Source organism: Rhea pennata, chromosome 15 (assembly GCF_028389875.1).
Source record: "Rhea pennata isolate bPtePen1 chromosome 15, bPtePen1.pri, whole genome shotgun sequence".
Taxonomy (NCBI): Eukaryota; Metazoa; Chordata; class Aves; order Rheiformes; family Rheidae; genus Rhea; species Rhea pennata.
In genome coordinates, this window is record NC_084677.1 from 11,287,533 (window position 1) to 11,301,305 (window position 13,773).

The 13,773-nt window shown below is 36.1% G+C and overlaps 1 protein-coding gene across 1 annotated transcript in view; it reads left to right on the plus strand.

Annotated features, from left to right (window-relative positions):
- The first annotated feature begins 219 nt into the window (after positions 1 to 219).
- Positions 220 to 13,773, plus strand: part of VWA3A (von Willebrand factor A domain containing 3A) — a 34,879-nt gene continuing 21,325 nt past the window's right edge. The window contains exons 1-14 of the mRNA XM_062588208.1: positions 220 to 414; positions 651 to 771; positions 1,013 to 1,137; positions 1,216 to 1,290; positions 2,692 to 2,746; positions 3,552 to 3,650; positions 4,668 to 4,774; positions 5,071 to 5,196; positions 6,516 to 6,624; positions 7,838 to 7,903; positions 8,367 to 8,492; positions 10,228 to 10,366; positions 10,468 to 10,571; positions 10,755 to 10,835. Coding sequence (XP_062444192.1) covers positions 347 to 414; positions 651 to 771; positions 1,013 to 1,137; positions 1,216 to 1,290; positions 2,692 to 2,746; positions 3,552 to 3,650; positions 4,668 to 4,774; positions 5,071 to 5,196; positions 6,516 to 6,624; positions 7,838 to 7,903; positions 8,367 to 8,492; positions 10,228 to 10,366; positions 10,468 to 10,571; positions 10,755 to 10,835 — 1,401 coding nt within the window. The 5' untranslated portion in view covers positions 220 to 346. The remainder of the gene's footprint in view (positions 415 to 650; positions 772 to 1,012; positions 1,138 to 1,215; positions 1,291 to 2,691; positions 2,747 to 3,551; positions 3,651 to 4,667; positions 4,775 to 5,070; positions 5,197 to 6,515; positions 6,625 to 7,837; positions 7,904 to 8,366; positions 8,493 to 10,227; positions 10,367 to 10,467; positions 10,572 to 10,754; positions 10,836 to 13,773) is intronic.

Sequence of the window (13,773 nt, forward strand, 5' to 3'; positions counted from 1 at the left end):
GGGTCTCCCGGCCCTGCTTGCCTCGGGCTTTACCCCCCCGGCTTTGCCTCGGTTCCTCTGCTGGGTGAGCTGTGGAGCCAGGCTCCCAGCTGCGGTGGAGGTGTATAAATGAGTAAAATACTTTAGCAGCTCTTACAGAGCAATTTTAAATACAATTTCTATAGACTGGTAACTGTAACTTCTCCTTGCAGCTGCTTTTTTTTGTTTTTATTTTGCTTTTATTGCATGTGAAATGTAATTATATAAACTGGTTAAATTAATACCTTTCAAAACATTGAATATACCTGATGTTTTAAACTTTAATATGATGCCTTTTATTTATTTTTTTTAAGAAGACTGTCTCTGTATGATGGATGCATGCATCAGGAAAATGACACAGTTGTTGGACAATGATCAGTTTTTGGAAAAAGTTGGGTAAGGGTACTGTTAGAAAATCTTACTTGGAGTTATAAGTAGATACAGAATAAATAATTGTAGGTTGTATAAACTATGTACTGTTTTCTTTGAAGCATTTCTGGTACCTCAGGTGGTGTGTCTAAGCAAATGCCAAAATACAACTTTCCTTTGTGTGAAGTGTTTTATAAAGGCTTTATGACAATAGGGAATATTATAAGTTACACAATCATCCGATAAAACTTATTGTCCTGTAGGGTAAACACAAAATCCTGTCTACTAAGTGACCACCCACTATGGCAAGATTCTGCTGTGACTGACCTAGAGCAAGATAACGGACTATTAGTAACACATATCAACCAGGCACATGATCTACTGGTAAGCAAGTTTTCCAACTAAATAGAGCAGTTTCACAGGTAATACAATACAGCTTTTTTACTCTTGCTTGTCCTAAAGTCTGCCGGGTGTCAGATGTGGTTTGTAGCAGTGTCTAAAATTACGTTGTTCTTCGATACGCACTGCCTAGCTGCAGTCATTCCTGGGACTTGTGTTTTTGTCACGTTTGAACAGTACATCTCACCTCTCGTACTGCATTTAGTATTTCTCATTTGATCTACAGAGAGTACAAATGATGAAAATTCAGTCAAAAAAGGTGCAAACCACAGAAGAATGGCTAAGAAACTATAGTTTAGAGTCCTTACAATTAACGCTAGAGCACCTAATAAACGAAGGCAATATTATTTTGTAAGTATGATACTGCTCTTTCTTCTAGCAGTCTTGATTTGTGTGCATCTCTGATGCTAATTATGCATAACGTTCTAGGAATTCAAGAAATGCTGTCGAAGAGATAGAGTTAACAGAAGAGACAGTTACTGACTTTAAGTGCAGACTTTCTGAGTAAGCACATACCTTGTTTAAGATGTTGAATTGTAACTGATTGTATACTGTCTTCTTTCTTTATGTACAGATACATACTCTCTTTTTCTCAATACTAATCTAGTGTCTCTAGGAATTTCAGACTACTTCAGTACTAATTCCTATCTGCTGAGATTTAGAGTAGATCGTAATTACAAGTCAGTACAGTGGAGAATTTTTGTTTTTCATAAGGATACTTTAAAAGTTCAGTTTTCAACTGAAGCAATAAGCTCATTTTAGAAAGGCAGCTAGTGAATGGTTGGGTTTTCTCAGATAGTATGCATCTGTGAGTAATGTATTTCATATGACTTGGATTAGTTTCAAACTGTTGATCTAATCGTGAAAGGCAGCATTGCTTGGTTTTCTGTTCAGTGAACAGAATAGTGAAAGGAGTTTGTATTAGAACTAAGAAGGAAGGAAAAGGTGTAGCAGATATTTGGATGCTGACATTTTCTAAGTAAATTTTAAGTGTATGAAACCAAGCAAACTTGTGTTGAGAAAGAGATTTAATGAATAGATTCAATAGGCTGTATAATAATCATAACATTTTTGCCAGTCTTTCTAATACTTTTGTTAGTCTATTGCTAGGAATTGCATTAGTCTTCAAGATCTGGACTCTTCAGAAGGTCCATCTTCAGTACTTGCAGCTTGTGCCATCTAATTGAACTTCTCCAAATGCAGTTTAAAAAAGAAATTGCTTTTGTATTTTGAAAGGGCAAAAAGTTTTTTTCCCCTTTGAAATGTTGATTTTATGTTCATCAAATTAATGCACATAGTATTTAAAAATAAGTTGCTGAAAATAAAATGATTTTGGAAGGCATTAAGTGCTTTACATTGCATCAGTTTGTACCTCTTCTAAAGTTAAATTCTTGATAGTTGTGCTACAGTTAGATCAGAACTTCAATGCATGGGCTGCCTTCCAATCACAGATACATCTTTCTTAAGTGTTTTAAACAATTGTGTAGTTTGTATTAAATACATCTCCAGACAGTAAGCTAAATAACTGCAATGAACTAAACTGTATCTTACCAGAACTTTTCATTGCTTCATGCATATGCATGTTGAATACTCCTCTCCTTTCTCTGAATAGAACATCAAGCAACTGATTAGAAGCCATTTTTAATGAACTGGTTTTCAGACTGTTATCTGTCTAATTGGTTAAACTGCTCTAGGGGAAGAGGAATTTAAATGGTCTGCCCTGCAACCAGTTGTGTAAGAGCACTGAAAACAGAGGTTTTCCTTTTTTTTTTAATTAAAAAAAATGGTGACTAGGCACCTGTGAGAAAAAGGACATAACGAAAACAAATGTTTGAATGTGATGTTGATGCAAGATATTGGTGCAAGAGAATGCCTTAGCTAAACGTGCACTATGCCTTTTGTCAGAGCGGTTGAACTTTATCAGCAGCGAATTCAGTGGCTATTGGAGGACAGCAAAAAGGTAACTTTAACTTTGCAGTGCGTTTTTAGAGGGGAACTATGTATGGTATTAAAGAATAAATTAACCTTTGAATATAGTACAAAGTGGTTTCCAGAAAGCGTAGTTGTTTTTCCTTATGCACTATGAGTTGCATGTAGTGTACAGTGATACTTGTCTTTACAGTTTTTTTTTCTTAGTCTTTTATTAGCATGTGGTTTTCTGCTTTGTAGATAGTCTTTTTCTTTCTGTTAGCAATCAATTTCTCTTAATAATCAAGACCTCTCAAGGCCATTTAAACAGGACCAGACAGTGCTGAGCTTTCCTCTGACTGGAGCAGGGGTGTCTTACAGTCAAGTATGCCCTGTGCTGCACAGCAGGCTGGTCACCTGTTATACCTAGTAGCACTAATGGTTGGATATGGGAAAGGGACATTTTAACTTCCTCTCAAAGGGGATGAAAAAGGAAGCAGCATCTCAAAATCTAGGTTCCACAAAGCTGGTTTGTTTAACCTGTAGGAGATGCTGTAGACAAGATATTTCTCCCTCTTCTCAAATAACAAGATAAAATTAAAAAATCATTTTTGGAAAGAGAGAATATGACTTCCTGATAAGAGCAAACTGAGAGCCAGTAGTCCTTGTTCTTGTTTTTTTCTTTCTTTTCTTTTTTTTTTTTTTTTTTTGCTTTGTCACTGACTCTTCTTTACACTAAAAAGCTTAAAGTGAAAATAAACATGCAGTATTTAAATTGAAAATGGTATTGTACAGAATAAACATTCTTTTAAAACTTCAGATAAGCTTAATATTTGCAATGACTTTACTTTTTTAAGATGTTTGGCCTTATAAAAGGAACTAAAGTTGGACTTGTGGTGGATGTATCTGGTATGAGTTGCAGACCAAGATTGATGAATTTCCAGAAAGATCTTTTGGTAAGTAATAATGAAGGAGACTTTGGCCACTATAACATTAATCAAGCCTCTGTATAATTACAAGCAAGGAACTAGATGGGGAAAAAACCTGCTTACATTCATAATATATAATACAGTAGAAGTTTTTTGTTGTAGAGAAGTACATTTCAAGTGCCTTTGAAAGTCTAGTCTTTGCTGATGTCTAAAAATGAAGAAACCCCTGTTGATACCACATTAAAATATTTCCATCTTTTTTCATTTATCAGCAACCTTCTATTTAATAGACTTCCCTAACAAACAGCTGTAAGACCTAGAATGAAGTTGTGTATATGGCTATGTATGTCAAATGAAATTTCTTATGGCTCTGTTACAACACTAACTTCACTACTTTGGTCAGAACCTTGGTGTGTTAACCCCTTCCTAAAGTTCCAGAAGAAACTTGTCTGTTATTGTGCTAGATATCTTTATAAAGTATTTCTAGTGAGGAAGATATGTGGCTGTTTTATTACCTAACTTCATTTCCTACATTCGGAATTATTTAAATTTGATTTGTATTAGCTCCACTTTTCTTTATTTGTGCGTTTTATATAAAACCACTTAAGGAGAACTCAAGTTAACAGTTGCTCTGATTGGCTTAGGTCTAATGTCTGAACTGTTGTTTAGCCTTATCCATGAACACGTATTAAATATCTTCTAGTAATTGCTCAGTGTGTGAACATGTACATTAACTGAAGAGGAAAAAAATGATACCAGTACAACAAATACTTCCTGCCTGCTGCCCCTAATTAATGAATTTGCTGCATTAGCACAGATTTTTTTTTTTCAGGTTTTGTCTCAATATCCTTACTAAGTGTTGAATCTGTATATCTGTATCTCTTGGAAGCTTTTATTTTTTTTATTTTTTTTTCCTGTGGCAGCTTGGTAGCTGAAAACACAGGAATTTCTTTAAAATAGTTGACTGTGATTTTTATTATTTGCATAATAACTCTGCTAGTAATAGCATGGATGCTAAAGCTTAACACATTTTTAATTTATTAGTGCTTAATAGATGAGCAGCTGTGTCATAAGAAGCAATTGTACTGCCTTTCATTCAGTACTGAAGTTTCATCTCTGTGGGAGAGTCCAAAAAACATCAATGTTCATGTGTAAGTTATCTACTCAGTAAAATAAAGGCATTTCAAATAAGGTTTCCATTTAATTACAGCAGTCTCATGTTGATAATAAATAAAATTCTGGGTCTTGTGCCTGTAGTGATTTGTAAAAGGAGGAGGGGGGGGGGGAATTAAGTGCCATTAGTGATTTCAGGTGTCAGTGATTTTGGGTGGCTCATTCACAGGACTTGCTAAGGTATCTAATGCAAGATTTTTAGTAGTCTTTGTGATCTGTTTTACTCAGGATCTGCATGTAAAATGTGCATGTTCTCCCCCCCCCCCCCCCTCAGGCTTCATGAAGCAAGACAGTGGGTGCAACAGCTGGAGCCTGGTGGAGGCTGTAATTTGCTGAAAGCCTTAAAACACGCCCTTACAGTGAAAGAACTGGATTCCTTGGTCCTTATCGTAGGAAGCTGGTAGGTGCATTATCTTTCCTAGCAACCAGTTTTAACTTGATCAATTGATACAAGAATCTGAACTCGATACAGAAATAAACAGAAAATTTAAGATCCAGGTTTTATCTCTTTAAGTTGGTATCACTAAATTCCTTTAGTTCTTCCCTCTTTCACTATTTATAAATCTCTCCTGATACAAAATTGGAGTTTTCCTTTGCAGATGAGTTAATAGACTCTCAGTGGATTAGTGTGATTAGCATTACATCAGTAAAAATCCTTCAGTATCATTGAGGATCTTGCTGAAAGTGCCCATGCTTCTGGGAAGATTAGACAATTAGCTAGATTTTACTATGAAATAACACTGAACATTCAAAGTTAATCATCTTTGTGTAATCTTAGTGATGCTGATGAAAAAAATTAAAATGTCTGATTAAATGAACAAAAACAGTCAACAAGGGCTGCTGAGACAGAATAAATTTTGGACTTAAATTCTGCAGTTCTGTTCTAGTTATTTGAAAAATTGCCTTACTGAAGTCATGGTTACAAGAAAAAGAGACCACAGTAAAAGTTCTGGGAGTGTTACTGTACTCCTTTATTCATTATGTTTGTTCTAAATGTGCAAACAAGGGATGGTGTAAGCTTGGCAAGTTTGATAGTGTGTTTGGCATTACATTTCACCTGACTTACTGAATATAGCATTCAGCTAAAAGGTTCCAAGTTCTGCAAAAGTCTGCTTTGAACTGTAATTAACAATTATAGTGAGTTCAAGTGAAAACTTACTTGATTTTTGTTCCTGGTGGAAGTTTAGCTAGAGGTAAAGATTTTTACTTGCCATGAAGAACCACCAAAACTTAGAGAATGAAAGCTGTGTGGGTCATTAAGCTCTAAAGAAAAAGCAAAGTTTTACTTCCTTTGGTGCCTTTAGAAGAAAGCAGTCTTACGTGCCCTCGCATAAAGCTGAAGATCTGAATCGAAGACTTCTGTATCACAGTTTTTCAGAGGGGTCAAAACCATCATTCATGATTCTTAGTTCTCGGCTAGCAAAGATTAAATTTGGAGCCCTTCATCCAAGACTCATTATGAACCAAAACAGAATCTTCGTGCTTTTACTTTAACTCAGGTTTTTCAAGGCTGAGTTAAACTCCAGTAGTGGTATCCCAATAATGGTTAAAAGAGGGAGAGGGGGTCAAAGTATGCTAGTGATTGGATTACATTCCCATGATTTCTTATTTCTTTCTCATTTAGCATTCATTTTCTCTGTCATTTTCTTCAACATGGCCTTTTTTTCCCTGTTTGATTCGTATTGTTGTTAATATATTTTTTTCTTTCTTTTTAATCAGCCCTGATCAGTCATTGGAAATACTGGCTGACTATATTCAGCAGGGTATGCTTGGGAGAAAACTGCTGATTCATGCTGTTACATATGATTGTAGCAATTCTGCCTCTCTTGTAAGTAATTGTGTTAATACATATTTCCTTAAGTATCTAGTTATATATTTCCTGTTTAGCTGCAGTGTCTTTTTCATAAACTTGCAGAGATGTTAGACTGCTCTTTGACTAGTTCCTGAGATGTGCTTTCTTTAGAACTGGTGAAAGGTGAAAGAACAAGGTGAAAGAACTTGTTTGGAGCATCTTGATTTCTTCATCGTAGTTGGTACCAAAGCCAGAAGTGCCAATTAAATACACTTGCATTGCTTGGTCCCCAAGTGATGTTCACTGACTGGGCAGCTTAGCATCAGCAGTTATTTCCAGATAATGGTCCTGTATGTTTACAGGGAGATTCTGTGATTAAGAGCTCTTTTGCAAGTGGAAGCAGAAAGGTAGGGGACTTCACGTAGGTAATACCACAAGGAGGAAGAGTGGGAAGCGAGTTGGATCATAGTAGGGAGGCAGAGACTTGAAAGTGAGGTCATGGGAGTATGGCAGTCTTTGAGATAAGAATATTTTTGTGGGGCATAGCATCTGTTTAAACCCTACAGTCCTGCTCAAATTGCACTGCAATGGTTGATGAAGAGCAATGGTGTGTATGTTAGCAATGACGACAAGTTTGAAGGAAGAAGAGGGCAGAAAGATAAGCAGTTCGTCTTGATTAGTTTCTGCACAGAACCTTGCTTTCAACTGTTGATTGCTAGTTTAAGTGTATCCCAAAGGCAAAATACGGATTTCAGTAGTAGGGAGGACATAGTTGAAATCGTGATTTGGAGAGAGGAGATGAGACATATATGGGGTAAGGGCATTGCAGTAGTGGGAAGAAGGATTGTAGATAGTAGAAGAGGAAGAAATAAGTGAAAGGAGGAGCAAAGCACTTAGGCTGATATGTGTATTTCTAGACTTCAATGACATGCCCTTGATCTGCCTAACACAAGCTTGCCTTGAGAGGAAAAGCAGTTAACTTTGGCATTTTAACACAGAGTGAATGAACTCGTCCATTTCTATCTTTTTTTTTTTTAATTTCTTTACTGAGTTAGTTTTCCCCATATTCTTAAAATAAAACTAGTAAGAAAACAATTAAAGCATCTTATAGTGATATTGGCTTTCTCAATATATATACCTTAAAGATTCTTTCTCCATTTCCAATTAAGAATTGAATAGCAGCAAGCCATGTTGTCAAAGGAGATAACCAAATCAAAGTAACTGTTTTTCTTCTGATCTGTGTATGTAGGCAGTTCTAAAGAACCTTGCAGAAGTTGTAAGAGGCCGTTATCATTGCTACTCTTCAAAGGGAGAGGTAGGTGAAGGCAAGAAGGACAAAGGTTTTTTTTTCCTTTGTAATTCTTCACTCTTGGAAGGTAAACTTCTCATAATCTGATCGACAGTTTATAGCAAGACAGAGTGCCAAAAGTTGTCTTCAAGAAAGTGCTGAGGATGTGCTCAATAAACATGTGTTTAAGTCTTTCTACCATTGAAAATGCTTTCTTAAAAGTGCAATAAATTTTTGCAGAAGTTGCTCATTGACTCAAAGCTGGTACATAGTGTGAAAGCAATGGCAGGCTTATTGTAGAGCAATTCAAGAATTCCTTGTTTATAGAATAATGATTTCTATATACAGTGCGTTGGATGCATTTACACTTGATTTGACTATGCCAGGCAGTCTTATAAGGATGAGTGTATGTCAAATCAGGAAAGCTGGGATTGGTTGATATTCAAATAGCAAGTAACTTTCTTTTTCACCTTTGTTTCTGTATGTACAGAATTTTGATAGTAGTGATGTTGATCTACTGCGTCAGGAATACCAGAAGGCTAAAGACTTAATCAACAGCATCAAACAGATTTTTCAGAGACGAATCAATGGCTCACTTATTAGTAGAATAGCGGATGTATGTATTGCATTTGTTATTTTCGTATGTACTTTGAAGTACCACGAGTAGAACTCTGCAATGCTCACAATGTGAAAATATTTATACAATTACTCAGGTATTTGGATAAATAAACTTAGGATATCATGTACTGGCATCTGTTGTAAGACTAAATGAATGCCAAAAACTGCAAAGGAGGCATTTTGCTAGGCATTTCTCTGAAATGCAGCAACTTTTGCAAACCAACCAAAATATAGTGGAAGAATAAGTTATACTGTGGTCATAATGAAAAGCTAAGAAAAAATCCTTAACCTACCTGTGAGCATGATCATTTAAATGAAGTTCCAACAATCCTTTAAATTAGTAAAAAGATACTTATTCCTATCTGATTAAGGCGATGCTTACACCAATTGCAAGACTGTAAGAAGTTGTCTAGATCCATTACTAGTGATATAGTTTAGAAGCTACAGTCTCTTACACAAATGTCTCTGTGTTGGTCCTTACTGCTACAACTTGGCATCATTCTTTCGGTAACAGTTGTCTTGGTAATATTTCTATCTTCCTGCCTTATATGACCAACATACCAGAGAAATCTTATTTTCTCCAATAAGATAATTTCTAAATGTTCTTGATAAAGAATTTCCTGTCACTTTTCTTCTTCCTGTGGAATGTTTGGAGAATTTCTCATTCTGCTTTACTTTGGTAGAGGGATTATATGTCTTTCTTTCACCTTGTGCAAATAAACATATTAAGTGACTATTCTGGCATACTACTCTCATCTCTGTACTTTCTAAGGGCCTGGAAGTTTGTAAAGTGGCTCAGTTCAGCTATGATTGCTAAGCTTTTATGCTAAAAACTCAGTAGTGCTGTTTTACAAAGCTATGGCTACATAGCAATTTTTTGTTATTAAAACAGTCTGCTCTGTCACAGCTAATATGGGCAGTGGTGTGAGGTGAATAGGTCAACTCTGGCAGAGGGACTGAAAACTTCCATCAGGTGTCACTGAGTATTTGGTCATCTGACACTCCAGGCTGCAGACAAACTGCTTGTGTGTGAATAATATTTCTAGTTCTGTTCTCCCTCATGTTTATGTGTCATGTAGTAGTAGTATGTAGAATTCTTTTATGTTTCTTTTCCAACTTCATAATTCATACAAACTTCCTATAGAGCAGAAATCATCCAGAAATGACTTAGAGGTTGCATATCTCTAAAGTAATAAAAGCTTATCATTTTTGGAAACTTACTGGTCAGACCTTATCTAAGAAAAAAATCATTTCCACAGACTTCTGTCCACTCATTAAGCAAAGGTCTTTTCAAATAAGGGCATTTGAACACCTCACCGGAATTTGTTTGTTTGTTTCCACAAGTGTGAATGAAGGTAGTGTGTGTTTCACTTTGACTCTATGCTCAGTGCAGATAGCAAAATGGAGAAATCAAATTGATTTCTCCATAATGAAGATCCTTTTCCTACTTACTGGCAGACCTTTCTTTAAGAAAAGTATGTGCAGCCGTGATGTTTTCATTTCCTGGAAGGATTTTTGCATTGGAACTAATACAGTAAAGTTAATGGAACACTGTCCCCCAAAAGCTATTTTTAAGAGGACCTATGGTAGTTATGTTCCAAGTATTTCACTTGTTGAAATCCCAACACTTCAGTGAACATAAGTAAAACTAATATTCTTTACTAGATATTTAGTACTGAGGGGAAAAAAGTATACTGATACTTACAAGCGTCCGTCTTAAAAATCTATTTTAGATTTCCACAAAATACACAAGTACAACACCTTCCAACTTCTTACCAAAGCCTCCAAAGCATGAAGAACCATTAGTTATTCGAGTACCAAGCTTCCCAGCCAAAACCTCAAGAGACTGGTTAAAGACAAATGGATTGAAAGGTAGCACAGGGAAGGAAAAAAAAAAAAAATCCTAACTTGTATGAAACATAACTTGAAGATAGAGCATATGTTTTATTTAATTTTTTTGTTCCTTTCTACAGCTAAGAAATTAAACCTTTATCAGGTTTTGGCTCCTAATGCTTTCTCTCCTGTGGAAGAATTTGTACCTATTCTACAAAAGACAGTATCATCAACTCTACACGAGGCAGGTGATGGGGACCCTTTGCTTACTTTTCCCTATTTTAATTTCTATTGCTGCATTGTTCTAGTCAAAATCAGTCCTCTGTAAGATAGTGACATTCTAGAGGCTTTAGCTGAAGTTAATCTCATGCTCATATAGCTTATATAGGCTTCTGTAAACACCTAACTTCATTATTTGTCTTTCTAGAAAGCCATGATGCAATTTGAATGGCATGATGGAACTGTGAAAAATATCCACGTTGCTCCACCGGTATTATATAACTATCAAGTGAGTTATCTGTGGTGACTGGGCCTTATCAGGACTATGTTACTATCTAATTATTCCACTGCTAACTGTCCTGTTACATAAGTATGGACAGCCTTTGCAATATAAGTCAGCAGTGATTTGGTCAGACTGAGGATCCAGATTCTTACAGTATTTTGGAAGGAGACCAGAGAAGAAAGTTCAGCAGCACTGTTCAAAAATACAGCAGTGTGTACATTTTGTGATTTATGTGTAAGGTAATATTTGTGTTATTTTTCCCACATGTTTATGAATTGTTTAAGCTATATACTGAAAGGATACAGACTGATAAAGTACTCCTGCTTGTTTTAACAAAACTGTCCCATTTTACTTAGTTTAACTGCAAAAAAATGTCTGTTTTGTTTTATCTCTCTGAAAATCAGCAAGTCCCGTAAATAAGTGTCTAATCATTATTGGTTAGATCAAGAGAGACCCAAGGCATAGGAGTGTTCTAGGAAGCAGTGTAGCAACAAGCTTGGATGATTGTTGCGTGTTATGAAGGATTATGTGTAAAGGCACATCACATAGTGGCAAACCAGAGCTTATCCATGTTGTGGCAACTTCATCCAGCAGATGTGCAGGAAAGAGTCAAGACAAAGGATTATTTTGAAATCAAAAGCTTGATCTTAAACTGTCAAATAATCCATAAGACTTACTGAAAAAGGGATAAAAGACATACTGTGACAGAAGTTTATTTGGTAGTTGAGCTTGTCTTAATTACATGAGCAAGTGGTTGAAGGGACATGAGGAGAATAGTGAAATAAGATTAATGAGAAAAGATATAGTATTCCAAAACAACAGTGTTGATTTTTGCATGTGGGGAAGATAGCAGAAGCATATGACAGTCTACATAATGAGGAAACTCACAAGAATAAAAATAGAGTTGCCTGGGTCATGGCCTAGCACGAGTATGTATTTTGCATTTGGACAGTATTTACGTACGTGTGAGTTTCTGTCCCCTGTAGTTTGAGTTGCTTTCCACAACATCCAGCACCAAGTGTCTTTCTACTTGAAATACTGCTGTAACACCTAAAGATGAGGAATATGGTACAGTACATATAGAGATGCTGGTAGGACTTGGGAAATACAATTTATATTCTGCATCTGATCTGTACTTTTAGATAAATTATGTTAAACTTTTCATTGTGAACCCTTTGCTCTTTTCTTGTGGGAAGTAGTTTGTATTCTTCACTGTCAAATGATAAGCTCCAAATTTAAAAAGCTCTACGTGATTGCCAGATGTTAATATTCTTCAGACAACCACTTCAGAAATAATTCACTTTCTAGTGCATAGGAACTTCTTCATGACTGTGAATAGGATTTCAGCCTTGATAGTGTTCCTACAACAGTCTTGTCGTGCATCTAGACAGAACATATTTTTGCTAACAGGAATGTCAAAGGCAAATGATCTAGATGTATCTTTGGTTTAACCAAACCTGCTAAGAATCAGAAAGCAAAATTTTTTTCTAATTACTTTATAGAAGGTTGGCATACTTCGGCTTTACTCAAATGTGTCATATATGTGCAAGTTGTGCAAGCTGGATATTTTAGTATACACTCAGCCCATTTTTTATATTTCATGTGAATTCTGAAAACTCTGCCAGCGTAGTGCTACAAACAATATTATTTAAAAGCCGTTAGTTGATATTACACTACACTTACCTCTGAGCATATTGGTCTGTATCTGCAGAATTTTTTTGTGCTTTGGGTGAGTATTCCTTTCTCTGATGTACCACCTGGGAGGAAACTTGAACAATGTGTGACAGGGCCACTGCTACTACATGTCTCTTGAGAAACCATGAGGACTGGAACTCAAATTCTCAAGTTTTTCTAGTTTACTCAGTCATCTACATCTTGCTCTCATTTTTCGCTCTCTCTTTTTCCAAAGTGAATGTGGTTTTTGAGGAAGCTCTGCCTGAAGCTGAGTCTTCAGGCTCGTCTGGGTATGTTTGGACATTGATTGTAGAAGTTTTGGTTTTAAATCTCTGTGTGGAAGATGAAATATCACTGTGTAGGGTTTGAGTCCTGGGAAAAACAAAGGATTATGTCACTGTATAACATGATATGAGCAGAGATACCCAGTTCTTCCTGATCCTACAGGTGTGTAACGTACAGTTTAGACAAGACAAGAACTGTTCAAAACAGGCAAAAAGTAACAGTTGCCAAAGGGAAGTCTGTAAGCAGCTGGTAGAGCCTGTTTTGTAGACTCAGAAAGTTGGAGAGGATTCAGAGGAAAGTAGGTTTGTCCAAAGCCCCATTTAGTTTGAAGCATTTGCATAATGCTTATAAAATACCTACTCCTTGACTTCCAGCATGCAGTTATATGTATAAAGGATATTTCTCAATAGCTTTCAGGCCTTTAGGGATCCCAGTAATTTGTTTGATGTAGATGTCTGGTCCAGAAAGTTCATAGAATCTTGATTTTTCAAAAGTTCAGAATTCTTCATTAACCTGGAATTACTACTGCTTTTCTGTAAATGTCTAGGCCATTCTTCATTCTTTGCTCATATGACTTTTGAAGCATCAGCAGCTAGAAGAGGAGAGCTGTTTAACCTTTGCATGTGTGGATTAAGAAGCAGTGCAGTTTGCCATAGAATATTGAAGGAGTTGATGAAAATGATTTAACAAAACTAAAAGTAAAAACATCCAACTTGTCTCTGAGAGACAGAGAAATAGGTTGGTTGTTAAATTATGGAAGGCTGAAAGTAGGCTGGGTAATTATTCCTTTTGGGTGGCATACTCTAAATTGTAATTCTAATTAAGTAGCAGAACAAGATGATACCTCAGTCTCTAGCAATATACATTAAATTTTTTTGAAGAACCACATTCAGTGGTGCTCTGTAACACATCATCTTACCTTTCTTTCCAGTTCCCTCTAGCTACATTCCACACTGCTCTCTGGCATCCCTCACGTTCACCTTAA